At 40.1% G+C, this 27128-nt stretch overlaps 1 protein-coding gene across 1 annotated transcript in view; it reads right to left on the reverse strand.

The window, feature by feature from the left end:
- Positions 1-26450, reverse strand: part of GTSF1 (gametocyte specific factor 1) — a 1343308-nt gene extending 1316858 nt beyond the window's left edge. Inside the window, exon 1 of the mRNA XM_044083970.1 lies at positions 26361-26450. Within this exon, the coding sequence (XP_043939905.1) occupies positions 26361-26392 (32 nt within the window). The 5' untranslated portion in view covers positions 26393-26450. The remainder of the gene's footprint in view (positions 1-26360) is intronic.
- Between the last annotated feature and the right edge of the window lie 678 nt (positions 26451-27128).

The raw sequence follows: 27128 nt of genomic DNA on the forward strand, positions 1-27128 counted from the left end.
GCAAACATCCAATCAGGAAGCCTAATACCAAAATAAATGTTGACGAAAATGTAATAAAGTCATTCCCAATGCTTTCCAAGATTACCATCCCCTTACAATCAGAAAAGTTAGTTTTTAGTTGCCTTCATTATCACTGGGAAATATATATCAAGCTATAGGGCACAAACTGCCAACTAAACCCATTTTTACCAGACAAAGTGGAAAGAAATTACTACAGTGAAAACAGAAAAATAAGATGACTGGGCACATGCCCACTCATACTAAAATGTCACAATTCCTATAACCAATCTGAAGTTTTATTAAAGCTATATAAAGTGAATAGGCCACGACAATGGATGAACAAGTGCCATTTGACATGATAAAAGCTGAAATTTTCCATTGCAAGGAAAACAAAACTAAGGCAGAGAGTGGATACAAGGACTCAAGATAAACTGATACTCCATTACAAAACTGTAAAAGTTGAAACACTTAGGAAAAATTGAATGCACATTTTTAAAATCATTTAAAAGCGGAGAGATAAATGGCAGGAACTGAACCAAATTATACTTCAAAATTCAGTAATAATGGACTTGTAACATAGGCTTTAATAACTCATTGACAGCAAACTTAATAAAACAGGCCCATGTTGGGGTTGAATGATACACAACTGAAAACATCTATAAAAAAGTTAAAGGAATATGGATTTATGGAAAGTTAAGTTTGAAATTTTTCAGATATGAATTTGCTTTCAGAAGGTAAGAAGAGATGAAAAGGAAGATTACAGAAGTTACAAGGCAGCAGGGACTGGTAAAGTACTACTGCAAGTTCCCATAAGAACCATTCAACAGTACTATGTCAAGATGGAGGTTACTGTGTTAAGATGGAGGACTGTACACATTAAGAGTGCGTGGTTTTTACTTAATGATCCATATTTATCCATTATGTTGGCACATGATGCTTCATTTTTATGGAACTTGCACTGTTCTGTCACACAAACTCTGGGGTGATCATTTCACAGAATGCCCAGAATTCTCCTGCATACCTTTGGTCTGTTCCACATAAACATTGTAGATGTTAAGTTGTCAATCTCGCCTTCATTCTTGCTTGATGGTTCGGAGCCGATCCTCGGCTCCGACTCGGCACTTGCTTTAGCTCGAGAACTCCTTTTACCAGCTCGAGGCAGCCCCATATCCCATGATGCAAGGCAGTAAGTACCCAGATCTCGTTTGCCGCTTCGCTTAGGAGGTCTTCTTTTTACCAGCTCCTGGTAAGTTGTTCACTTTTGTGAGTTTTAAGCCCCTTTTTAGTAAAAAAACCTTGTATTGATAGTTTTAAACTTATATTATTCCCTTTCTGACAGAAATTCCCTGTCTCCTTTATTTTTTGTTAGTGTATCTTAAAAAACCCTATCCCATCCCCCCCCCCTGTTAGGGTGTGTGTATTGGTTTTGTAGAATACCTTTTGGTATTTTATTTAAGTTATTTTTTGTTTGTTTTCGGCACCATGTCAAAGGAGAGGGTCTCAGGTTTTAAGAAGTGTGACTCGTGCTGTCAGAAGATGTCTCTGACAGACGGTCACACTTCTTGCCTGTATTGTCTGGGCCCTCTTCACCTGCAGGACTCCTGTGCTATTTGTCACTCCTTCAGCCAGAGAGTCCTGCAGGAGAGACTTAATAAACTGGTTCTTAGGGGCCTTCTTAAGCCGGAGGGCTCTCCGGCTAAGTCGGCTCCATCAAAACCAGCAAGAGTTTCCAAGGCCCAGGCTTCTGTTTCTAAGCCTGCGGCCTCGGCTCCGACTCGTACTGAGTCGAGATCGGCTCCGGCTGGAGCCGATTCTGGCTTTAGCGCCGGCACCGATGGCTATCGGTGCGAACCTATTTTGACCGCCGATGTCGGCTCCGATCGGCTCCGACACCCATGTGGCACAGGCATCGGTGTCGGCTCCGATCGGCTCCGACACCGTTACTTTGGTGGCTGTATCGGCTCCGGCTGGAGCCGATACATCGAGGCTTCCTGTCGGCTCCGAGTCGGCTCCGACAGGATCTATAGTATCGGCTCCGATGGCTCATTCCACGAAGAGGTCGAGGTCTCCTTCCATGGAGCCCATACTGTCGGCTCGGCCGCCTCTTCTATCGAACGGAGCCATCGGAGCCGATCTTCAAGGTCATCCAGGTTGTCAGATCATGACCTAGAGAGTGGTCAGTAGATTACTCAAGTCACAGGTACTGGCCCAAATGTTACACAGTCCGTCTCAACAGACGACTGTTGGTCCACACCCAGTTACAGTTCCTCCTTCAACTCTACCCCAGAGCTTGGAGTTGGAGTCTTCGGGAATGGTTACTGCTACGGCTGGAGGACGGATACCCCCTTCTGTTCCTTCAGCCTCTACTCTTATCTCCTCTTCCTTAGAGGGATTTGGTGGTCGGGCTTCCATGGTCTCCTCCGAGGGGGTGAGTGGCATCGGACCCTTGTCCGAGCCCGCTCTCCCCCTTGGAGCCTCGGCCTTGGTTAGCTCGGCTCCTACATCTGCCTCGGAGACTTCCCTTGCGGTGGTCCCTGGAGTTCCTAGCTCTTCGGAGCGGGTTCTCTCGGAACTGCCTGGGAGGGGAGCATTCGAGGTGATGAAGAGTGTACTGGCCACTGGTATCAGTCAGCAGTCTGTTCCCGTAGCTCCTCCCTCTATAGTACCTGTTGACATCTCTGCCACTTCTCTTGCTACAGGACCCAGAGATCCTCCGCCTCAGGTTTCCCCATTGGGAATTTCCCCGTCTTCCGAGGATTCTCCTGATGTTTCGGGAGATCCTCCTAGGAAGAGGACTTGTAAGAGGAAGCATGTAGACTCCCCCGAGTCTGTCACTTCGGATACTGACTTTGATGAGTCAGAGGGATCCCCTAGATCCCTCTCTGAGGATGTCTCCTTCTCAGACATCCTAGAACTTCTAAAACAGAGGGGAAACTGGCCCACCAACAATCCCTCTGAGGATGAGTCAGTATACCTAGAGGCGTTTGGATCTCGGCCCTCCACCTCCTGGGTGTCTCCGCCTTTCGACCCCCTTATGCAGGTTATTGCACGAAAGGCGTGGGCAGCTCCTGACTCTGTAGAGCCAGTCCCTAGGAGGCCTTCAAAATTTATCACTGCTCCGAGTCACAACCAATTCCTTACCAAGGGTGTCCCGCTGATGCCATGGTGGTGGCTGCGGCCACCAAAAAGGAACTTGCAGATCCTTCCGTGCCCGTCCATCCTCCTAATAAGGACTCTAGGACCATGGACAGGTACGGCAAGCGGATGTTTTCCTCAGCGACCTTTGCTATGCGTTCGCTGAATTATCTTTGTCACTTCACCAGACTCCAGAGAGATATCCTGAAGGAGCTGGGAGAAGTAGTTCAGGATCCTACAGCTGCAGGGGCTCAAGAAAAGATTGCTTCGCAGCTAGGAACCCTCAACTCCATTGCTAACTCCTCCATGCGGCTAATATCTTATGCTGCGGATGGAGCGAGTAGAGCCGCAGGCACAGGTGTGGCTCTTAGACGCCAAGCCTGGATGCGGCTATGTGATTTTGCGGATCCCTTTAAGGCGTCCTTCACAAATTCTCCCTTCGATGGGTCAGCTTTGTTTGGCCCTCAGGTGAAGGAAACCTTGACCAGGTGTGAGCAGGACGGCAAGACTCTTTCTGCTGTTGGAGTCCGTTTTCCACCCCTTCTAGGCCTTATCCCAAAGGACAGAAGGGTGGGAAGATGTGGTTCCGTAAATCCCAAGGAGTCACGCCGGATTCACGTGGTCAGTTTACCCCTAGAGGCAGAGGGGGTAACAACAACAGACGCCGCTCTAGAGGCAGAGGGGGTCCGAAGAACCAGGGAAACAGGGAGCCTCTCTCTGATAAGCCCTTTCAGCATCCCTGAGGTGTTGCCCGGCTGTCCCTCCTTGGAGGCAGTCGGGGGAAGATTATCACTGTACCCAGAAGCCTGGCATTCCCTCACTCAAGACAGATGGGTACAATCGATCATATCCAAGGGTTACATAATTCCTTTCGAGGAAAGTCCCTTCCCCTCAGGTTCCCTTCCAGATGTACCACCCGGTCTAAGGGAAATTGCAGAGTTAGAAATCGCAAAACTACTGCAAAAAAGAGCCATTCAGCCAGTTACAATAGACCATTCAGAGCCCGGAATCTACTCAAGATTCTTTTTGGTCCCCAAAAAGACGGGAGACTGGAGACCAATATTGGATCTCAGCAGACTCAACAAGTCTGTCAGGAAGACAAGATTCCGAATGGTCACTCTTCAGTCAATTCTGCCCTTCTTACAGAAGGACAACTGGATGTGCTCAATAGATCTTCAGGATGCGTACTATCACATCAAAATTCACAGACGCTCCAGGAGATTTCTCCGCTTTCGGCTGGAGTCCAGTCACTTCCAGTTCAGAGCCCTGCCCTTTGGTCTCACTACAGCCCCAGAGTGTTCACCAAATGCATGGCAGTGGTCACGGCTCACCTGAGACGTCAAGGATTCCAGGTGTTTCCGTATCTCGACGACTGGCTCCTGTCAGCCACCACCAGGCATCAGCTTATACAAGCCAGGGATTACACAATAGACCTTTGTTCTCATTTAGGCATCTCAATCAACTTGAAAAGTCATCCTTATCGCCCTGCCAGTCTATTACCTTCATAGGCGCAAACTTAAACACTGTTCGGATGTCAGCTACCCTTACAGAACAAAGAGTTTCAGACATTCAGACTCATGTCAAGATCATTCTGGCCAGCAAGAAAGTACAGGCCAGAATGGTTCTAAAGGTATTAGGTCTCATGGCTGCGGCCATTACTCTTCTTCCCTGGCTCGATTCTACATGCGCCTCCTTCAGTGGATGCTGTTCACACAGTGGTCATACCAGCAACTCCCAATGCGTCACCAGATTCTGGTGACACAGACATGCAAACAACATCTTGCTTGGTGGATCACATCGTCTCAGGTTCACCAAGGCAGGTGCTTTGTACCCCGTCCCCGATAGCCACTGTCACCACGGATGCCTCCCTGATCGGGTGGGGGTCATTATCAGGGCAGGATGGTTCATGGGGCGTGGCAACCGTTCGAGTACCATCTGCACATAAATGTCCTGGAGATGGGAGCAGTGCTTTTAACGCGTTGCAAGCCCTCAACGACTTTCTTCCCGTAGGGACAATTGCAGTCCACACAGACAACATGTCTGTAGTTTGGTATATCAACAAACAGGGCGGAACCAAGTCCTACCCCTTGTGTCGAAGCTCAGACTTTGGCAATGGGCGATCTCCTCTCATCGGTTTCTGGTAGCAACGCATATCCCTGGGAAAACCAACATTATAGCGGACAGATTGAGCAGAGCTATCCTCATGCCTCACGAGTGGTCTCTCAAGCAATCTATAGCGGAAGAGATTTTTCTGGAATGGGGTCGTCCATGTTGCGATCTTTTTGCTACTCCCCAAAACAGCAAATGTCCAGACTTCTTCAGCCTCTTCCCTCTATCAGGCCATCCCCCCAGAGACGCTCTGACCCAGGATTGGCCCCAGGGACTTCTTTATGCCTTCCCTCCATTTCCTCTGATCCCTCAGGTGATCCAGAAAGCTACCGTTTTGAGAGCCAAATTGATTCTCATTGCCCGTTCCTCCATCATCACCTTTTGGTGCAGCCGTGGCATCTGGACCCAGTGCCAGATCTACTGATTCACCAATCCGGTCAGCTGCACCGGTCAATCCCTTCTCTCAACCTCACAGCATGGTTGCTCCACTTCCTTCCTTAGCCAGGCTTCCTTTGATCTCTAACCCAGTTAGAGACATCATTGTAGCTTCACTAAAATCCTCTACCAGGAGGATTTACACAAGCAAATGGAAACGTTTCTCTTATTGGGCTAAGGCCCAAAATATTGATCCTTTTACTGCCCCTGTTCAGGCAGTTCTGGACTTCTTAGCAGAGATTTTTCATGCAGGCTCCTCTTCTTCCACAGTCAGAGTTCAATTGGCTGCTATTTCTAATTTTCATGTCGGGATAGCAGATCATAATATTATGTCCCATAGGCTCTGCAGGGCCTTCTTGAAAGGAATTTTCCTACTAAAGCCTCCAATCAGGAATCCTCCTCCTCAGTGGGATCTAAATTTAGTGCTGACATCCTTGATTCTTCCCCCCCTTCGAGCCAGCTGTTTCTTGTTCCCTGAAATATCTTTCTTGGAAAACTTTATTCCTAGTGGCTATTACATCTGCCAGGAGGGTGTCTGAACTTCATGCTCTTCGGTTCGACCCCTATTTGATTTTTCACAAAGACAGAGTATCTTTGAGAACCAATCCATCCTTTTTACCTAAGGTCGCTTCAAAGAACAATCTGAATCAATCCATTGATCTCCTGTATTTTTCCTAACTATTCAGATAGAGCTGAACAAAACTACATTATCTTGACGTCCACCGTCAGCTTAGATATTATTTGGACAGAACAAAAAATTTAGAAAATCTGATCAACTTTTTGTTTCCTATGCGGATAATAAAAAGGCCTTCCTGTTTCTAAAGTGACTTTGTCCAGATGGCTTTCTTCGGTCATCACTGAAATTTATATGATCAGGGGAAAACAGCTGTGCTCAAAACCTAAAGCACATTCAACTAGGAGTTTAGCTACTTCTACAGCTTTTCAAGCTAGACTGCCTTTGGACACTATTTGTGCAGCGGCCACTTGGGCCCTCCTCACACTTTTGTTTCCCATTACAAATTGGACTTGGCCTCCAGGGACAGAGCCAGTTTTGGCTCTACAGTCCTCAAGAGTTTGTTCCATTGAGCCACCCAGGATAGGGGTGCTAGGGCGGCGCTCCCATGAAGGCAGAATGAAGGCGTGATTGGCAACTTAACATTAAGAAGTTATGTACCTACCATAACGCGTTCCATGTTAGTTGTCTTCTCTCGCCTTCTTTCTTGCGACCCTCCCTCCTTCCCCCTGGCCTGGACAGACCTTGTATAAGAAACTATTATGCTAAAGACCATTCAGACCTGGTCCTTTTTCCATCTGTAAGTTTCTTCTTCCTTTGGGAAGTATTTTATGCTTGGTGTTATTGCCCTTTGTCAACAAACGAGATCTGGGTACTTACTGCCTTGCATCATGGGATATGGGGCTGCCTCGAGCTGGTAAAAGGAGTTCTCGAGCTAAAGCAAGTGCCGAGTCGGAGCCGAGGATCGGCTCCGAACCATCAAGCAAGAAAGAAGGCGAGAGAAGACAACTAACATGGAACGTTATGGTAGGTACATAACTTCTTATTTTCTGGCAAATCAAGAATTGAAGTCACTAAATAATGACAGGCATTTGAGTTTCAGGATTTCATATCCTTCAGAAAATGCATGCCAATGCAAAAAAATATTCTAGTAGCTTTCTAAGTTTTGAGCAAGATTTAAAATTCGACACTATTTTTGTCTCCCCCATTATTTTTCGCTTTGCCCTGATTTTTTGCTCTAAAAGGTTGAAAGGTATGACTAAAACTGATTAATTATTCACTCAGAGCTGCTCAATGCTATATAGCCACAGTACTGTGTGTGACAATTTTACACACCAAATTTGAGAAACCACCGGGTTTGAAAGACCTGGGATAAGTACTGTTTGCATTCTTAAAAGTTCAAGTAAGTTTGGTAATTATTGTAATCTGAGATTTGCCTTGATTTCCACTCTATAGTGAGAGTGAGCCTAGGCATTTCTAGGCCTCTGACTGCTGTAGAACCTCCAAGTGTGCTATTTTTTTATTGGTCAATGGACTCTATTTCTAGCTTTTCTCCGTTACGTTACCCACATTTGCACCATGTTTAACTATGCACTGTATAGACACAGGCAATAACGTAGCAAGGGCAGAGCTAGGGGAGCAGTTGCCCTGAGCACAAAGTGTTAGAAGATCGTAATGGAAAAACAAAAGACAACAAGTCTTAAATCAATCCGGTGTCCACCAATGAGCGAAGCAAGCCAACAGACGTCTCGTAGATAAAAAAAGTATTTAATCCAAATAACGCCCCAAACACAGAAACAATGTTCCCCCGTAACACAACATAAGCCACAAACTAGACAGAACAGACAGCAACGCCACGCTAAAGCAGTTTAGCGCTTTCAACCAGTTAATTGGTCTTCTTCAGAACTGCGTACTAGAGGCATTCAAACCAACTAAATAAACTTTTTGGCGCCAAAAAAAACAGGTCTTAAAGCCACATACTTGTGCCATAATATCAACTGTTGTAAACAAATAATAAAATAATAAAATAATGCAATGTAATAAAATGAAATAAAGTGTACGCTGACAACAAATATAGACTGCACAATGAAACACATGAGTATTATTAAATATTAAATTAAATTGTCATATTAACATAAACTATGTGAACTCCTAAAAACGCATATTCCATTAATGTATAATGTTTGCTACTTAAATTTAAAAATTACTACTATAATTTACTATTATAATTTACTGCTGAAGTTTGTGTATTATGATGATAATAGTAATAATAATAATAATGTGGTGATAATCTCCCTATATAAACCTAACTGTTGTTATAAAACACAAATGGTGTCCAGACACAAACAGACCATGGAGAAATTACTAGCAATACAGGTGGTAATAAAAATAAAATACAAAATGTAAACTATTATATATGAATGATAAAATAAGTAAAAATAACTCATTGTACAAAACAGAATTGGTGAATAGTATTGGTGAAACTAAATTATGTGTTAATATATAAATATATAAATAGCCTCTATGTGAGAAGGCTTTTGATGGATATAAAATCATTTAGTCCAGGTGGTGTAGTCGCATCCAAGAAAAGTTGCCACCAACTTTCTCTGTATGCGATAAGAGATTTAATGTCACCACCCCTAGGGTTGTTTGGTATCACTTCCAATATTACAAACTTGAACATATGTGTCTCTCCATATTGATGAACATGCCTGTATAAGGCATTAGTGAAATCCTTGACCTTAATGCTATACACATGGTTATATATACGTTTTTTAATGCATCTTTCTGTACGACCCACATAAAAAGCCTCGCAAGAATCACATTTGGCTAAATATATAACCTGTCTGGTGTTGCAATTACCCTTTTTACAATTGATCTTACTTTTGTGTCCATTGTCTAACCTAAAATCTCCTTTGCTATACATAAATTTGCAAAAGTTGCAACACCCGCATTTGTTGTTGTATATAACAGCACCAGTGTTATTAATTTCAGTAATGGAATGCTCAAGTAGTTTTTTCATATTGGAACCCATCCGGTATACAAAATTCGGTTTCTTCCCTAATATATTTGCCAAATAAAGATTTGTACTTATCAAGTGCCAAAATTGAACTATTATTTGTTTGATTTTGTCTGACCATATATTATATGGTATTATACATGCTCTCAAGTAGCCGGGTCCCACACCATTGTTGTTCAACACTGGCAAATTCTGAATGTCTCCAGACCCTAATAATACTGAATACTTAGTACCCCGATTCCTCATAATATCGGAAATTATGTCACTCATCATATCCTGTGGATACCCCCTTTCACTAAAAAAACTTTGTATTTGTGTAAGTTCTAATTCCAAATCCTCTAACTCTGATACCATTCTAACGGCCCTAATACATTGGCCCTTAAAAACATTTGTTTTCAATTTGTAAGGATGACAACTTGTAAACTCAAGATAGTTGTTAGAAAAGGTTGGTTTCCTAAAAATAGTAGAACACACTTTACCATTCTCCTGGGTAACCAGTGTGTCCAAATATGGTAAACCTTTGGAGTTATATTCATAAGTAAATTTTAAATAATCACTGCTGTTGTTAATGGCATCAATAAACCACAGCATTTCCTCAAAGGTACCTTTCCATAACAAATATATGTCATCTAAAAATCTGGAATAGTATGTTACCTTAGTAAAAAGGGGGTTTTTAAACAAAAATTCATCTTCCCAATTAAGCATGACCAGGTTGGCGTAGATGGGGGCACATGCTGCACCCATCGCTACGCCCCTGGTCTGCTGAAATATCTCCCCTTCAAAGAAAATATAATTGTTTTCCAAAACAATTGACATCATCTCAGTTAATAAAGAGATGGTATCCCATGATAGATCTGTATGATTCCTCAAACTATTAGAAAAGGCATCAAGTCCTTTCTCCTTAGGAATACATGTAAATAGATCGATCACATCAATGGTTATAATATATTGGATCTCAACATTCTCAAAACTGGAAACTGGATAATTGGAAAGAAAACACCACGAATCCTTTACCATGTGTGGAATCAGGGTATATATATTTTTTAAGGTCGTGTCAATAAACTTCCCCATCTTGAAAGTTTTAGATTGGCTACCCGATACAATGGGTCTCAGGGGGGGGTCATCACTATTTTTGTGGGTTTTCGGTATACCCACCATGTTAGCCAACATGGGATGTTCAACTTTAATGAATTTATAAATTTCGATGGTAATTCTCCCATCTATCAAAAATTCCTCAATATAGGAATCAATCCTGCGATATGCTATGTTTAATTGGTTCCTAGAAATAGTAACATAGTTGGCTGTATTGTGCAATATGTCATATATTTTTTTTATGTATTTCATACTGTCATAAATAGCTATACCCCCCCCTTTGTCGGGTTTCATCAATCTAATAGATTTATTACTTCTGATAGATTTTAGTAATTCCCTTTCCTCAATGGACAAATTGCTGAATTCGTCAGCCTTATTGAAACCTTTATATGCTTTGTATATTTCCCTGGTAACGACCTTGTCGAAGCAATCAATAATTGAATTATTAGGTGGTGTAAATTTGCTCCTAATAGTCAAATTTGCACCCTTAGTAACTTTGCTCTCATCTTTTGTACCACAAGTAATATTTTTTTCCTTAAAGTAAACTTCCAAATTGATTTTCCTGATAAATTTCTTGAAGTCTATTAGTACTTCAGTTAATGAAAATTTAGGACTCGGTATATATTTCAACCCTTTCTCCATCAATAAGAAATATACCTTGTCTATAGTCAAGTCAGTATAATTGAATATATTAAAATGTCGGTACGAAAACATCTTTCCTGTAACCACTATTGGGTCATCCTGCTCAAAATTGGTATTTTCAACTGGTCCTTGTTCCAATGAATAGCTGTTTGTGTCTACTACATTAAATGTTCTTCCACTGGGTAAAGGGAACGAGTTTGGTGAACCAATACTCGCTACCTTGTTCTGGTGTAAACCCTGTTTCCCCTGTTCTGATATGGGGGATGATTCCCCCACCTTTTTACCTGAAAATCCTCATAAACACCATTCCTGGAATTTGAATCAAATTCATAACCTGTGTCTCTCTCTGTCACCACATCAACTTCATTGGTATCAGGAATCCTATAAAAGTTTCCCTGAATATTCCTTTTTCTCGGCCAGACATAAGCTCTCTTTTGTTGATATTGTATACTGTCTCTCTTAATTTTGTCTGTTTTACGCTTACAAACATTATTAGCCCATTTTTTAGCTTCAATGTATTGTTTGTTGTATAATTTAGCCCAGTCCTTGAACACTAAATCATTAACTATTTGTGTATTCAAAATTTCTACTTCATGTATAGCCTTACTAAGTTTATCATCATAATACTTCATAAGTAGTTGAATATAACTAAATCCACATTTATCAAAAAAATCATTAAAATCTTTCATACATTCCTCTGTCAAATCAATACCTAAGGGTAATTTGAAAAATCTCAACCCTTTAGGAACAATCCTCCCATCTATACATTTCTGTAAATATAGAGTGTCCACTTTAAGTCCATTGATGGTCTTAAGTTTCTTTCCCAAAGAATAAATCAAAGACTTTAAGTTAACAGTCCCAGGGTTGTTCGAACAGCCAAAAGGCGATGTCACCTTGTCGTCAACTCCATGGTTGTCAACAAAAAAGTCAAAGGATAAAAACTGATTGAACAAGTCCACATCCTGCATAGCAGTACCAGACCCCATGGCTGATGTAAGCAAATGTGTACGCTGTCCAGTGACATTGGTCTGTGAATTAACCCTATTCACCATCATAGTGGAATAGGTTTTGTGAGGTGGTCCCCTCTTGGGTTTGGTACCCACCCTCTTGGCTTCCATGTCATAGTCATAAATAGAAAAATCAAACGTGCAATCAATGATGTTGATGTTGCTACTAGATAGCGGTGCAATAATGTCCAGACCTGGGGTGGGACTGGGATGAGGAGATTTCTGTCCATTGGGAATTTCAAAACTGTCATGGGAGTGGTCTTCCAAAAATTCAGATGCCATCTGGTTGTCAGCGTGGTTGTTACCCTTGTTTACTGTTCTAATAAAGGTGGGGCGAGAACCAGTCCCCTTATCAGTCACTAATGGTAAAACTTGATGATTCTTATCCCCCAATCTGAGCGAGCCTGTAACAGGTATCGCTTCTTTCTGTTTAGAAATCACTTCTTTCTGTGTCAAAATGTGACCGCTGTGAGGGGGTTTGTTGCATTCGCGTTGGCAACACACCACTTCCCCCTGTAATAGTTTAGTAACCAAAAGGGACAACTGTTTCACCTCACCTCTCAATTCTGCTATTTGCGATGTAAATGCCTCTGTAGCGTTGTTGCTGTTCTCCTTAGTAGGCACATGGCGCTGGATTCTCCGTGTGGAGTAAGCTCTTGGCATTCTAGTGTTCAACGACATCGTAATGGAAAAACAAAAGACAACAAGTCTTAAATCAATCCGGTGTCCACCAATGAGCGAAGCAAGCCAACAGACGTCTCGTAGATAAAAAATGTATTTAATCCAAATAACGCCCCAAACACAGAAACAATGTTCCCCCGTAACACAACATAAGCCACAAACTAGACAGAACAGACAGCAACGCCACGCTAAAGCAGTTTAGCGCTTTCAACCAGTTAATTGGTCTTCTTCAGAACTGCGTACTAGAGGCATTCAAACCAACTAAATAAACTTTCAGGTCTTAAAGCCACATACTTGTGCCATAATATCAACTGTTGTAAACAAATAATAAAATAATAAAATAATGCAATGTAATAAAATGAAATAAAGTGTACGCTGACAACAAATATAGACTGCACAATGAAACACATGAGTATTATTAAATATTAAATTAAATTGTCATATTAACATAAACTATGTGAACTCCTAAAAACGCATATTCTATTAATGTATAATGTTTGCTACTTAAATTTAAAAATTACTACTATAATTTACTATTATAATTTACTGCTGAAGTTTGTGTATTATGATGATAATAGTAATAATAATAATAATGTGGTGATAATCTCCCTATATAAACCTAACTGTTGTTATAAAACACAAATGGTGTCCAGACACAAACAGACCATGGAGAAATTACTAGCAATACAGGTGGTAATAAAAATAAAATACAAAATGTAAACTATTATATATGAATGATAAAATAAGTAAAAATAACTCATTGTACAAAACAGAATTGGTGAATAGTATTGGTGAAACTAAATTATGTGTTAATATATAAATATATAAATAGCCTCTATGTGAGAAGGCTTTTGATGGATATAAAATCATTTAGTCCAGGTGGTGTAGTCGCATCCAAGAAAAGTTGCCACCAACTTTCTCTGTATGCGATAAGAGATTTAATGTCACCACCCCTAGGGTTGTTTGGTATCACTTCCAATATTACAAACTTGAACATATGTGTCTCTCCATATTGATGAACATGCCTGTATAAGGCATTAGTGAAATCCTTGACCTTAATGCTATACATGGGGCGTTATTTGGATTAAATACTTTTTTTATCTACGAGACGTCTGTTGGCTTGCTTCGCTCATTGGTGGACACTAAAGTGTTAGAAGATGTGATCAAGAAGTCCAGAAGTGCACTTCCTTCTTTACTTTTTAGTACTTTATTTTTTTAATTATTTTTATTTGTCCTTCGCTTGAAAAACTGAGGGGGTGTAGGTCTACTGTAGCAAGCCAATTGGTGCTAATGTACCAATGCAGTAACTGGATTACTACTGTGTAAACCAAAGATTATTTTTGAGAAGTGATAGAAATAAAGATTTTTAAGTTATAACATTGTTCCAACAAGCATTTTGGAGAAATTGGTGGGAATATGTAAAGTTAGGGAAGCACTACATTTTAATATTTATACAGTTTTTCAATATTTGTTTACAAAATGTTTGCAAAAGTTCATACAGTATCTGAACAAATTAAAACCATTAAAACACACATGCACAAAATAATTAAACATGCTATTTCCATGGTCTCCACTTCAAAAGTTCCCTGGTCCTTGGCATGGTGTCATCTTCATTACTTAACACATGCAAACAACTCTGAAATTATGATGTGGGAGCCACTATTATATAATGAACCATAAGTGACTAAATATAAAATTTCAGCAAAAAAAAAAAAAAAATTTACAAGTCCGTATTGCTTTAGCTTTAGGGTGACTAGGAGGACAGAAAATTATCAAGATCTTCTGTAAGATAGGAAAGTGAAAATAGTAGTCCACTAAGTCCACAACAACCAGCAATGAAGTTAAATATTGTAGCTATATCACAGTGCTATTCCTTTTAGTAAAACGGTGTGATGCTATTAGCCTTGCAGTAATATAATCTCCACTAGGACTCCGATTTTTTTTTTTTGTTCTCTTAGCTGAAGAGCTGAGGGGACATGCATCGGCTTTGGAAGTAGGAAGCTAACTGGTGCAAATGTACAAGTGCACCAATCAGCTTTCTGCTGTGTAATCCAAAGTTTTTTTTTTTTTTTGCTCTTCACTTAAGAGCTGAGGGTATGAGGTTTTCCGGTTCGATTTTCAGCTGGAGTGCCTTCTGTGCAGAGTCTGCATGTCCTCCCCATGGTTGAGTGAATTTAAAGACATGCAGGTAGGTGCATATGTGGGTGAGTGTGCCTTCTTTGAAGGTTGGGCACCAGGCTGGCAACTTGACACTGTAAAAATTCGCTGCCAATCATTAGTGGACCAGAGTTCACTGTGGCGACCCCTAAACGGGAAAAGATGAAAGACTTAAGAACCGAGGGTTTCAGGTAGTCATGGAGTGCTAGCTGAGTCAGCTATAGCTCTGGAGAGAGGCACTTAAAATCTTAACTTTTAGTGTATAACCTCACAAATTCCTAGAGTACTTTATACACAAAGAGCATCTTTATTGTACAGTGAGGTGTGTAGACTTAGATTGTTCATTTTAGACTAGACTTAGATTGCTTGTTCTTAACAAATAAATTGTCTCCTGACCTCTTAGGCGCTACTCCCACTTCAGCCCAGATAAATAGGCAATTGGAACCATGAATTTGCACTTTCCATCCATCGCTGCAGTCCGCTTGGTTGAAATGGGCATTCTAAGATAATGTAGCAATTTGCTAGTGTTTGTGGATAGCCGCCTACTAGTTAAACCGACACAATGTGTGAGTGATGTATACAGTGTCAATGGAGACAAAGCTCTGAAACAGAGTTTACAGATAACAAGCACGTTGTTAGTACCACGCAATACCACAAACCAATCACACAAAGCTCATACCAAACACATTACCCTACATATGCTGAGGCTCTTAAAAGTATCCCACTTAAACGACAAAGGCCTCCTAAATATAACCTATGAAACAAGTACCCAAAGCAACCAGACAAACACACAATGAGGACAGCACCCACCATGAAACATACATGAAGAATCACATTGTCAGGTCTAAAGCCCAGAAGTCAAACCACCACACAATCCAATATCCTAGTTATAGGTGACACCATAGTGAGACACACTGTTGCTCCATTCATCAGGCTGCACAAGGAAAGGGTCACAGTCATTGCTTATCAGGCACCAGGATTCACAGTATCACACAAGCACTGAAGCCAGTGCACCACAAGTATACATATGACACAGTTATCATACAAGTGGGTGTACATGACTTGAGGAATACCACCCTTGATTATATGAAAATAGAGACAATGGAGCTGTCAGAATATGTGCCCTAGGCAGGTACTGACTCTAGCATTGAGCAGTATTTTACTATCACCAAGCATGATGCCACAAGGCCAACAAAAGATAATTGACTAACAATTAGCTTAGTTTCTGGCATCATTTGAAGGGAGTACAATGCACATTTGCCTGGGAAGAAAAGGTAGATAGTCCTAACTGCTTTGCCAGGGATGGCCTACACCTGTCCTCCAATGCTTCTGTATATTGCATAAACCTTTGTCCGCCTCAATAGTGCCTTTTTATGCAGCATCTGTCTTTAAAGATTCCAGTATCACGGACAGAATCCAGACATTAAGGTATTCCTACTTAATGCTAGACGCCTTAACAAAAAACTTCACATCCTTCAAGATCTACTTACCCTAGAAAAGGGAGGTATATTCATGATCATAGAGCACTGGTTCAGTATCAGTGAAAGCAGGCTATCAGTGCAGGGTTTCAGTGGCTGCCACTCTTATGGGCCTGCTGCATTAGATGAAGGCATTAAAGTTATAGATGCTTCTTTGTATTAAAAAAAACACACAACTCATCTGCTGACTCAGACAAGATAACCTGGAACTACTCTACAATCAAACTTCCTATAAAACAAAATTCCTTATCACATCATAGCTAACTACAAGACATAGCTGCTATCCAACCAGTATGGAGTTGCTAGGTTAGAAGCCAAACATTTTCCTAGGAGACTTCAACTATCTCTCCATAAACTGGAAACTTTTAAGCCCTCAAATATGTATGCTCAGAAACTTCTGGACTTCACCAATATAAACCCTCTAGACCAGTTAGTCTGTACCTCATCCAGGGGGTGACAAAATCCTGAACATGGCCCTTAATATGGGGCAGCTCTGCTCCCCACCAAATGTAACCTCTTTCCTGGTCAAATCAGACTACAAGTCAGTCACACATTCATCTTAAGACAGAATCCAAAAGCATCTTACAACACCCTTAGTATTCAGAGGTTATGTAAAGGCTCATCTACTAAAAGAGTGCTGACCTGGCTAAATTCGAAAGCCACCCCCCCTCCACCTTGATGATCCAACTGCTTGCTCAGAAACCTTTAATGACAAATTCTATGCACTTGAAAATAGTTGCATAGATGCATCTGACACCCTGAGAAAAAAATTGTCAAAAACAAAAATAAACCTCTATTAGCAGACAAATTCAGCTCTAACATCACTCCTCCTCGCCTCCAATATTCTCAGAACAAATATCCCCACACCCAAAATATCCCAAGAGCAAGTTCTTAAAGAATGCCATGTCTGAGGCCAGATAATATACACAACATGACTTGTCAGACCCCCTACCAAAGCTATTCAGTATTAGCCTAAAAAAACTGACCTTATGCCACATAAATGGAGGACAGCAACAGTAATTTCCTTCCACAAAAGTGGGGCTCCAATGGACTTTACAGTCTTATCTTTAAGGCTATGGAAAGGATCATCATGGTACTAATAAATAGGGATATAGGTACTTAATCTGGTCACCTTTGTTGAAAAAGTAACTGAGGCAATGGATGAGGGCATATCAGTACATACTGCATATCTGGATCTCACAACATTCAAAACCAACCTACACTCGGGCATTATAGATAAACGCCTCTTGCTAAATGCTAACCCCTATAGATCTCATTGGATAGCAAACTAGCCCACAAATAAAACACAGGAAGTAATGGTGGGTGACAATCTCATCCAAAAGTCCTGTTACTACTGGGAGCTTCAGGTTTCAGTCATTGGGCTACGCCTTTTTGGCATTTACTTCTCAGAGGTCAAAGCTAATATTAAGGCTTTGTGGCTGATCAAGTCTGCATATGACTGTAAACTTGGTGCCATCAAACTCTCCAGAGGACATTGGGATCCTAGAAGAGAGCCTATCCCAAATAGTGGATATCAGAACCATGGACTAAAATTAAATGCCAAGAACTGTATAATTATATCCTTTAGCAAGCATGACCCCCCCCCCCCAATAATTATCCCATTGACAATAACACCCTGAAAACTAATACCATAGTTAGAGCTCTGGGAAGCTGTTGACAATGAACTGTCATTTGATCACCATGTATCCACTATTGTTAAGGAAGCCCTTTTTCAGTCAATCACCTTGTTTCTAAAGTTATATCATCCAGATCTAGGGATGCAATCATTCCACTGTGCTTGGCACTAATTAGCCCAATCATTGAGTATAATTCCCCTTTAGGTATGAATCATTTCACATCTGGAATGATCACAACACATTCAAACAAAACAAAACATTCTCTCTCTCTCTTTTTCAAGGGCCTAAATCATAAAAACTAATGAAACTGACTCAAAGCTTTGCCTTTATTCTCGGTATCACAGAGGCTATTGAGAGGTCATCTTTGCACTGAGTATACAGCCTCAACAGATCCTATTCGGTCAGACCTCATACACATTTACAAATCCAATGGAATCATGAATGCCTATTCAGGGGATGTCAATCTCTTTTGCAAAGAGAACAGAACATCACGGAAGGATAAGCATGCATCTCAAGGAATAGTGCTTCTACAGAACATTCTTCTTCTTCTTTCGGCTTTTCCCGGTTAGGGGCCGCCACAGCGGATCACCTGTCTGCTCATGATTGGCAGTGGAGTTTTACAGTGTCGAGTTACAGAACATTCTTCTACTCCACATAAAGCAGAGAGTACTTCTGTTACTCTTTTCAAATGTAATTTGAATTAATATATGGGCAATCACAATTCACATCCAGTTTAACACCACTGGCCCTTGTGGATAGTGGAAACATGCAGTTGCTCTGACACACATACTTGTTCAGACCATCTTTGGATGCTCATAAAGCAAAATAGTAGGACTAATAACTATCATGGGAATGCAAGGCTAGGGGTCTTAAGATCATCACAGATCAATAGCCTAGTAAGTACCTCTGAACCTATGAAAATGCCCAGATAGAAGAAAGTCTTTAATGTAAAAATGCAACTAATATTTATGTGGAAGAATGCATGCACTAATTTATGGTCATGAGTCACTACTATTGTTAATGAGAGAAAATGAGATACCAATGGTACCTCCAAACAAGTTGCAAGACTGACGCCCTTTTCCTAAAAGAAACATGCGCATGATGCTGAAAAAAAGGAATGTGGTGATATTAATGGATTGTCATGGCTGCCAGAAGAACTAAACCCCTTGAACCTAGTAGAGGTTAACCATGAAACAGCCAACATAAGTGTGTAATGAAGTGTTCTATAGGGAGAAAGCAGGAATAACTCACTGCTGTCACATGTGACTGAATTAATGATAGCAGGTGGCCACATGGATAGAACCCTGACTGTGACCTTGATGACTTTGGATCACTAGTATTCTTGGCACTGGAAGAGCAAACTGGGTTTAGGAGAAAAGTGATGGCCTGATTCCACTTAGGTCTCAAGGTTGAAGAGGAGAAACATGCCCAGGAATGTGTTCCATTTGTGCACCTTGGAGGAGACCAGAGAGCCAGGAGAGGTGTTTGCCTTGGGGAGGGGATAGATGCCTGCAGGATTATATCACCTGCAAAAGTGAAAAACAGTTCTGTGTAGTATCCATTGCATGCCCAACCCCAGAGACATTACTGGGCATATACAGGGAAAGTGGTAGTGTTCTATTAAACCTGCAGTACCCTACATGGATATTGGCTCCGCTCTCAGCATGCTTGCCCTGAGGGAATGAATGGGCCATAAGTGTCTTGCCCTTGGGAAACAATTTTCAGTAGAGCAGCCAACCAAGGTGATGGGCTTGATAGTCAGGGGAAGACCAGAGAAAAAAAAAAAAAGGATTAAAAAATGCTAAAGTATAGTCCACTGAAATGAATCTATTGCACCATAATTTCACTGCTAGAGAAAGCCAGCTGGGTCTCAGTATTATGCGGTTCCAGAATAGGAACGCCATCCATATTACCTTCCAGCATCCTGGGGTGGGTTGGGGACATCCAGGAAGAACAAACCAAAACTCCTTCCCAAAATTTTCATGGGATTGTCTATCATTGAGCTAGAAATAGCTAGAAACTGAAAACTTAGCTGACAGCTCAGGAAAAATCAAATAGTCCAAAACAATACTGCCAGCATTTTTGGGAATGGTGATCTGCTCTAAGGTAGTATATCTGCATGCATACCTCTCAACCTCTTAGAACAAGAAATATAGACAAAATCATAAACAACAGTGGGACAAAGGCCCCAAAATAGGGACAATTTTTAAATATTGCTCTTACAAATTTAGAATGTTGATAGAATAAGTTTTGCATGAATTTTCTTAAGGGCATGAAGTCTGAAACTCAAACGCCTGTCATTATTTTCTAACGTCAAGCTTTAATAATTTGCCACTAACTTGCCAGAAAATCACAATTTTATGAAAAATGGACCAAAAATATGAGGCAAAACTCTGGACATTCTGCAGAAACCTGTACAACTGAGAGGTATGTCTGATGTAGTGTGAGAGAGCTTTCAGAGGCTCAGTGTTTTAATTTTAGTGGATTGATAGTTAAAGTTATCCTGGAATGGATGACTACAGGTAGAACAACAGGTGGATTAAGAATAATATTTGCAGGAAATGACTTGCCTTTATCAATAGTCAATGGTAACCAACTCTGTTGGCACAGAAGGATAAAGCCCTGACGATGAACTCGGTGACCCAGGTTCAAGTAGCAGCACAGGTGCATGTTGGAGCTGGTAGGAAGGAGTGATACGTTTCTGGCTCACATATCTTCAGGAGGGGGGGGGGCTTGGATCTGTGGTACAGTCCCCATTGGAGACTACAGGCCACACAGGGTTGCTGGCTTTTAGTGACAGAACAGTCTTGATGGCTGCATCACTTGTGGTAGTGAATAACAGTTTTTGGGAATGCTCATTACATGCCAAATCCTGGTTATTTTACTGAGCATTCACCGTGGCATTGTGGGTGTGTGTGTCAATGACACACCCCTATATCAGCCTTACAGCTCATTGAGTTTGCCTCTCGTCCTGGTGAGAGGGTGAGAAATGGGCCAGAGACAGTTAATGATGGTTTACAGGTGGTGGTGGGGGGGGGGGCATATCAAATTTTAAGTGGTACATGTCCAACATTTGAGTTAGAAAATTTTAAAGTACTTATAAAGCATGAGAGCCAGCCAGCTAAAAATCCAATGAGCAGTTTGTAAAGAAAAAAAAACTGCTGAAGAAATTAGCCACTATGGAAAACGAAGCAGAGCTTATCATAATGCTGTAGAAAAGTTACAGTTTGCTTATAGTAATGGTACACATGCAACCAATACCATGCAACAGTGTTGTTCTTCAAGAGAAGGCTCTATTCCAGATGGGAGTTATGTAAACGGAAAAACAATACTTAGACAAAATACAGTGCCAGCACATTAAATGAAAGGCATTAATTTAACCATAGGTTAGAATGAGCTGAACAGAAAGAATAATATTTCAAGGATTAAGCTGTTAGGGTTAATCTATGACAGATTATCTGGAGAGAAAAAAATTAAGTAAATCACTTCTGAAATGTTCAGTATGTGGAAGACTTGCATCTGGAAATTAGACAGAATACGACAGAACCATCTAATGTACAAAAATATACAGTACCTCAGAAATAATGATGGATGTCATTTATCAAATGAAAGCAACCTTCCACCTCCCCAAAATTTGCAACTCTAACTCTTGTATATGACTGGACTGGCAACAGAAGAATAATGAAACCACCATGACCATTTCCAGAGGAAGATGGTCTACCAGCTTCATGTCTCATTGAAGAGGACATTCCAAAGCACTGCTTGTGGCCATTTCTATGACATGACGACTGAATGGTTTTATGTTTAAAATGGGATGAGACTCCAGAACTCTGATCAGAGAAAGAGAGATGGATGCTGAAAGTCAGTCAACAGCAGTGAGTGAGAAAGACAGATATCACAGTGGTAATTTCTCCACTGGGGACAAACAAACTAATCAGATCAGTTTTCTAAGCACATTCAGACTGCAGAAGTGATACAAAATGGCTAAATTTAGTAAAGGTGGGGAGAGTGTATTTTGTTGGGGGGGGGTGAAGATGCTATCAAAAAAGCATATGGAAATATATTGCTGTCAGCAATGAAGCACTGCTACACATTATGACAAGTATTATTTATAAAGTTAACATGATAAAGAAACTACTGGGAGCCATAGTACTCAATATATTTTTGAACAACTAAATTGCTTCCTAACTGGTGCCTAGTTCTATGGCATAGAGGAGTAAAGTCACGACTATGACCTGAATGATACAAGTTCATTTACATGCTCAGGCCTGGAAGATTGGTAGTAGGCTCATCCATCTTTGGGGAGGAAGAGATGGAATTCTGACTCACTAGACTGTGGCCACTGGTCAAAGGAAAAGGTGCCTTGCAGGAAGCAATTCTCAGGACATGCACTCAGTCCCTGCCAAACCACTTATTTGGTAGCCTTTATGGGATGTGTGCATAAACATGCATGCTCTCAGGGGAAAAGGCTTTGCACACCTTTGTTTCTGTGTGTACATGTAACTGCCAAAAGGAAGGGATTGTGGTCAAATAGCAGCAAAAAAACATGATGTCTATGTAAATAATGGCCTCCTGCAACTGGTAATCACCTCCACTAGAAAAAAGGTTTGTTTAATAGTGTAAAGGTGATCGCCAGCAGGAAGCCGGGAGAAAGAGTCATAAAAAGGAAAAAATGCTTCCTAAATGACTTCTGTGTGTATAGGTAAATTATTAAACTTTGTAAACTGCTGAATATGGTCATCTTCAGAACACCATGTTATCGCAAAGCATTACCATCAACGAATTCTGACTATTAGCTCTTTCTGAACACGTGGGAATGAAGAAGAAATGGCTGCCAGAAAGAATTCATTGAGCATAACATAACAGTGTGAGGGCACAGTAAATGTTTCAGGATCTCAAGGCAAGCTAATCTGCATGCTTTGCAAAAATATGGTATGCTTAAAAAAAAGACAAAGATGATGATGACAAAGACAAAGAAGAAGGATGCAAGGCACAGTGCAATCATACCAAATGAACATCAAAATGACTGCAAAGACAGACAATATACAGGAAATTTTATATAAAAGACAAACAGTCTAAACAGAAGTATTTGATCTTGCACATTCATATGTAGTAACCATGTAGTGAATTCAATATTCAAGTCGATTTACCTGCACTAATACAAATTATGTGTACTATACAACACATACAATGAGTGAGATGGTGAATATTTAAGTGTAACATAACTTCAAAAGTGTGACAAGGATACAAACATTTGCAGGATATTAGCAAAACAAGAAACATGCAATTGCTCATAGATACGAGATCCTAAATAAGTACTCCAAATGCATTTTGATGCCCGTTTACTGAATACTTGATGACTTCACAGTAGTAATTCCACTATTTTTTATTTTTAAGAAAAAATAAATAAAAGTCTGATTTTTCAGTGACATAGCATAGGGAAGCTTTTTCCCAGGAATATGCCTTTCTTCCTGATGGCAGTCTTAATAAAAGCAAACTCATCAAGATTCAAACATCAAGCTCCTTTCTGAAGTGTCAGTTTCAGAGTCCCTGAGTGACTTTGTTAAGAAGGCCAACTCTTCAGTTTTGTGCACTTCAAATTACATTTCAAAAGTGCTTTTACATTTCCAACAATCTTACTATTATGAATGCCAGATCCAAGATTACACAGTCATGGATAAATGAGAACAGTCAAAGCCACACATGTAGGCCTACTCCCCTCCATCTGATTATAGGGTTAACTGCTTGAAATATCAGAACTCCGAATACAGACTTTTGTAAAATAATTTACACATCATCATTAGTCAAAAGGGAATATTCTGAGAAATGGCAGAGTATGGCTATCCCGGAGTTGGTATATGCAATTATTTTTGGCGGGGGGGGGGGGGGGGGGGTGCACTTGCAAAAAGAAAATGTTTAATGGCGAAGGGTTATGTTCAAATTTTTTTTAGCATCTCAGCATTGCAAGATTTGATATTTCAATGTGGAGTTTATTATAGACCTATTTTAAAAAGAACATTTGATAAAATGCGACAGTGAGAAAGAAGCTATGAATTTGCTCTTGTCAGGCTATCCTACAATTAGATGGTTTGCCTCCTATTCCATAGCTTACCAAGGAGTACAAGATAACATAAATTTGCACATTTATTTTAGATGTGTAGACTAGCTCTACCACAGAAAGGAGGTGTTCCCTACTGTACACGAATATTGGCCAGAGAAGGATATGGGTGAAGAAGCTTATCTGCAAATTTCATCCAAATAAAAGGCTATTGCTGGTTAAACACGAGCCATTTAATGTTACAAAGAACAATACTGTGATATATCCTACAACAAACCTCACTATTTTATCATAGACTTGCTTGAACTTGTGCAGGAAGAGTCAGATTCTAAAACAGTTGCTCTCAGTGTAAGTGACTTACTAAATTGCAAGGCCTATCTATAAACAGGCTTACTCTGAGAACCAGATTTCAAAAGACCTTATCTTAGTGTATGTGGTTACTTACAGAAAGCAAGTCTTTCGGAATCGGGACATTTGTCTTTTACAAGATTGGCTCTGTATAGGAGATGGAAGTTAAATTTGTGTTTGAGGTAGATAAGGATACGTTACCACTGTGCGAGACAAACATATTAATTATGTATAGCTATTATAAGACCCATGTTATTGTCTCATCAAAGCTTGATCACGTTTACTCATTTAACCTGAAATTTATTACTTACCTCTTCTTTTATGTTATTCATTTTACCCAGTGTAAAAACATAAAAAGGAGAAATGCTGTGTATGCATCAGCCATGCACACACAGTGTGTGCCAGCTTATGTGTGTGTGTTTGTGTGTGGGAGGGGTATCCACTTCTGATTCTGCAATCTGGGAGTAAAGATATGTTATACAGCAGCTCTGTCTCTGTGTATCCATTAATATTTTACTGCGATCAGGGAAAAAACATAACAGTTTGGAGACAAGTGCAGTATATGCTCCCTTGGGGTTACTTGATAATTAAACAACAGATTGAAAGATGGAAACTGTGGGATATTGCTGCTCATAATTTTATTTTATACAGTGTTCTCAGCTATTGTTCCTTCTGATCACATCAGTTAGTAAGTATGAAACAGTTGCACTGGAAATCCAGCTTTAGATGAAGAATGAAGATAGGTTTGAGTCTTTGGAGACAAGTGAGTCATGTAGCCCCCCCCCCCCCCAAACCAACAACATTCAGCTATTGTACAGATTAGCATCCAATATTCTAGTTCCTGGAGAACTTGAAGGCAAGTTTAATAACTTCATATCAACATCTCCAGCATGCAGATTTGCACCATATCAAAAAGACAACATAATGGCTGCAGAGAGGGGTGGTAACAGGATATCTTTGTTTTACATTTAGTCTAGATTACTTAAATAGTTGCAGAGTTAAATAGTATAGTTCTCACAATTATGCAGTATTCACATGCAGCTTTTATCTCAACTAGTCCATCACAGACACTGAGTCAAAACGAAAGTCTCAGTTATTAAACCTTGCATTTTATATAAGGGATGTCTGTGACTTATTTATTCTTTGTTAAAATAGGTAGAGGAGTTTAACCTCATGGACCCCTTTTCCCTTTTTTAGAAATGAGTTTGTCCAGGAGGCATTAACAGACTCATGATACAAAACACTCAAAATGTATCAGGTCAAATCGGCTGTCCAGTAGAGCAACAACTAAACTAAGATTTATGAGATTATTGAAAAAAAGTAAGTAGCAGTACACAAAAAAAAAAAAAAAGCTCTTGGCCTAGTAGATAATCAGGTAGCATATTAACCAAGCAGTAAAATTAAGATACAGCAATGACTCAGAAGGAGGCCATTAGGAAGCTGTCTGTAGGTAGCAATCCATACTCTATGTCAAAAAACTCTACTAGAGAGGGTGGCAATAGTGAAGGTAAAAGGTGGGGAAAAAAAACACAAAAGTACAACATAAAAGGGAGAAGCTCAGCTGAAGGATGGCCAGGTCTGCTACAAATTTAATATGTATGAACTGAGTGTGCAAATACATCAGCTTCCAACACTGATAACTTGTTTTAACATACAAAAAGAAAACTCTACAACTGAATGAAAGAACATATACCTCTTAACCATCCTTGATTTTACCACATATTTCTGTCTTTTCCCTCAAAATAAATTCTCTTGTAAATCACTGAAAATTACAATGAATCAATAATGCCAGATGTTAGGAGCTCCATGCTTCTTACTGTTTTGCAAATGCACATCGATTCAAAATGTATTAATATATTTGTTGTTTTTTTAAGTGAATCAGACCAATACTGAAAAAATGCCATTGATTTTGGGCCTTTGTCCCACCATTATTTTTTGGTTTTATTCAGAATTCTTGAGCAAACAAGTTAAGAGCTACAGGAACACAACACAACTGTAGTTTAACAAGTACTCAAACCAGGAACAGAAAAGCAAGAGCCACAGTTTACCTTATACTGAGAGAGACTTTTGAAACACACATCCTCACAGCAGCTTGAAATTCACAAAGAAGGATGGGGGAGGGAAAAGGGAACTAGCACTCATTTTCTGCTAACGAACTTGCACTAATTGGCAGCATTTTATTGCCAAATGGTTGGTTCTTAACCCTAAAAACATTTCTGTTATAAACTTTACTGAGTAATCTCTCTGTTCTGTGTTATGTAAAACACAAGTTGCCACATTTGTTTTAGCTTCGTGAAAATTAATCAGTTTTTGGAGAGTTCTCCAAAGAAAGTGCTTTATGTTTTTTAGAATACAACCAGAATCAAGTTTTAAAGCACATCTCACCTAAAATAGTTGAATTGGAGATTTTCTCTTGCTTTCTATTTTTTATTTATTTAGTAAGTTAATTAATTTAATCATTTTGCATTCTCTGTACTATACATGCCTCTCAACCTCCATGTATTAAAAATCAAATTACTAGCATTTAAAAATCATAGCAGAGGATCAGAAAGAGGAGTACTTTCCTATTTTTCACAATAGGAGGTTTTTATATACTAGACCCTGTATATTCAGTCGCATTGAATCTTCGTATATGCTTAGTTTATCAATAAAATAAAGTACGTACACATAAACAAGTCTAGTATGAGCGCCTTTGTATTAGAACACTACCCCACTGGATGCGCAGGAGCAAGGGCCACCCAAACACCACCCAAGACCCAGCACATGGTGATTTTCTTATATATCAGTGAATAAACATGATGATGTTTTGTTCTTCT

Source organism: Protopterus annectens, chromosome 9.part0 (assembly GCF_019279795.1).
Source record: "Protopterus annectens isolate FY-2018-M chromosome 9.part0, PAN1.0, whole genome shotgun sequence".
Taxonomy (NCBI): domain Eukaryota; kingdom Metazoa; phylum Chordata; order Ceratodontiformes; family Protopteridae; genus Protopterus; species Protopterus annectens.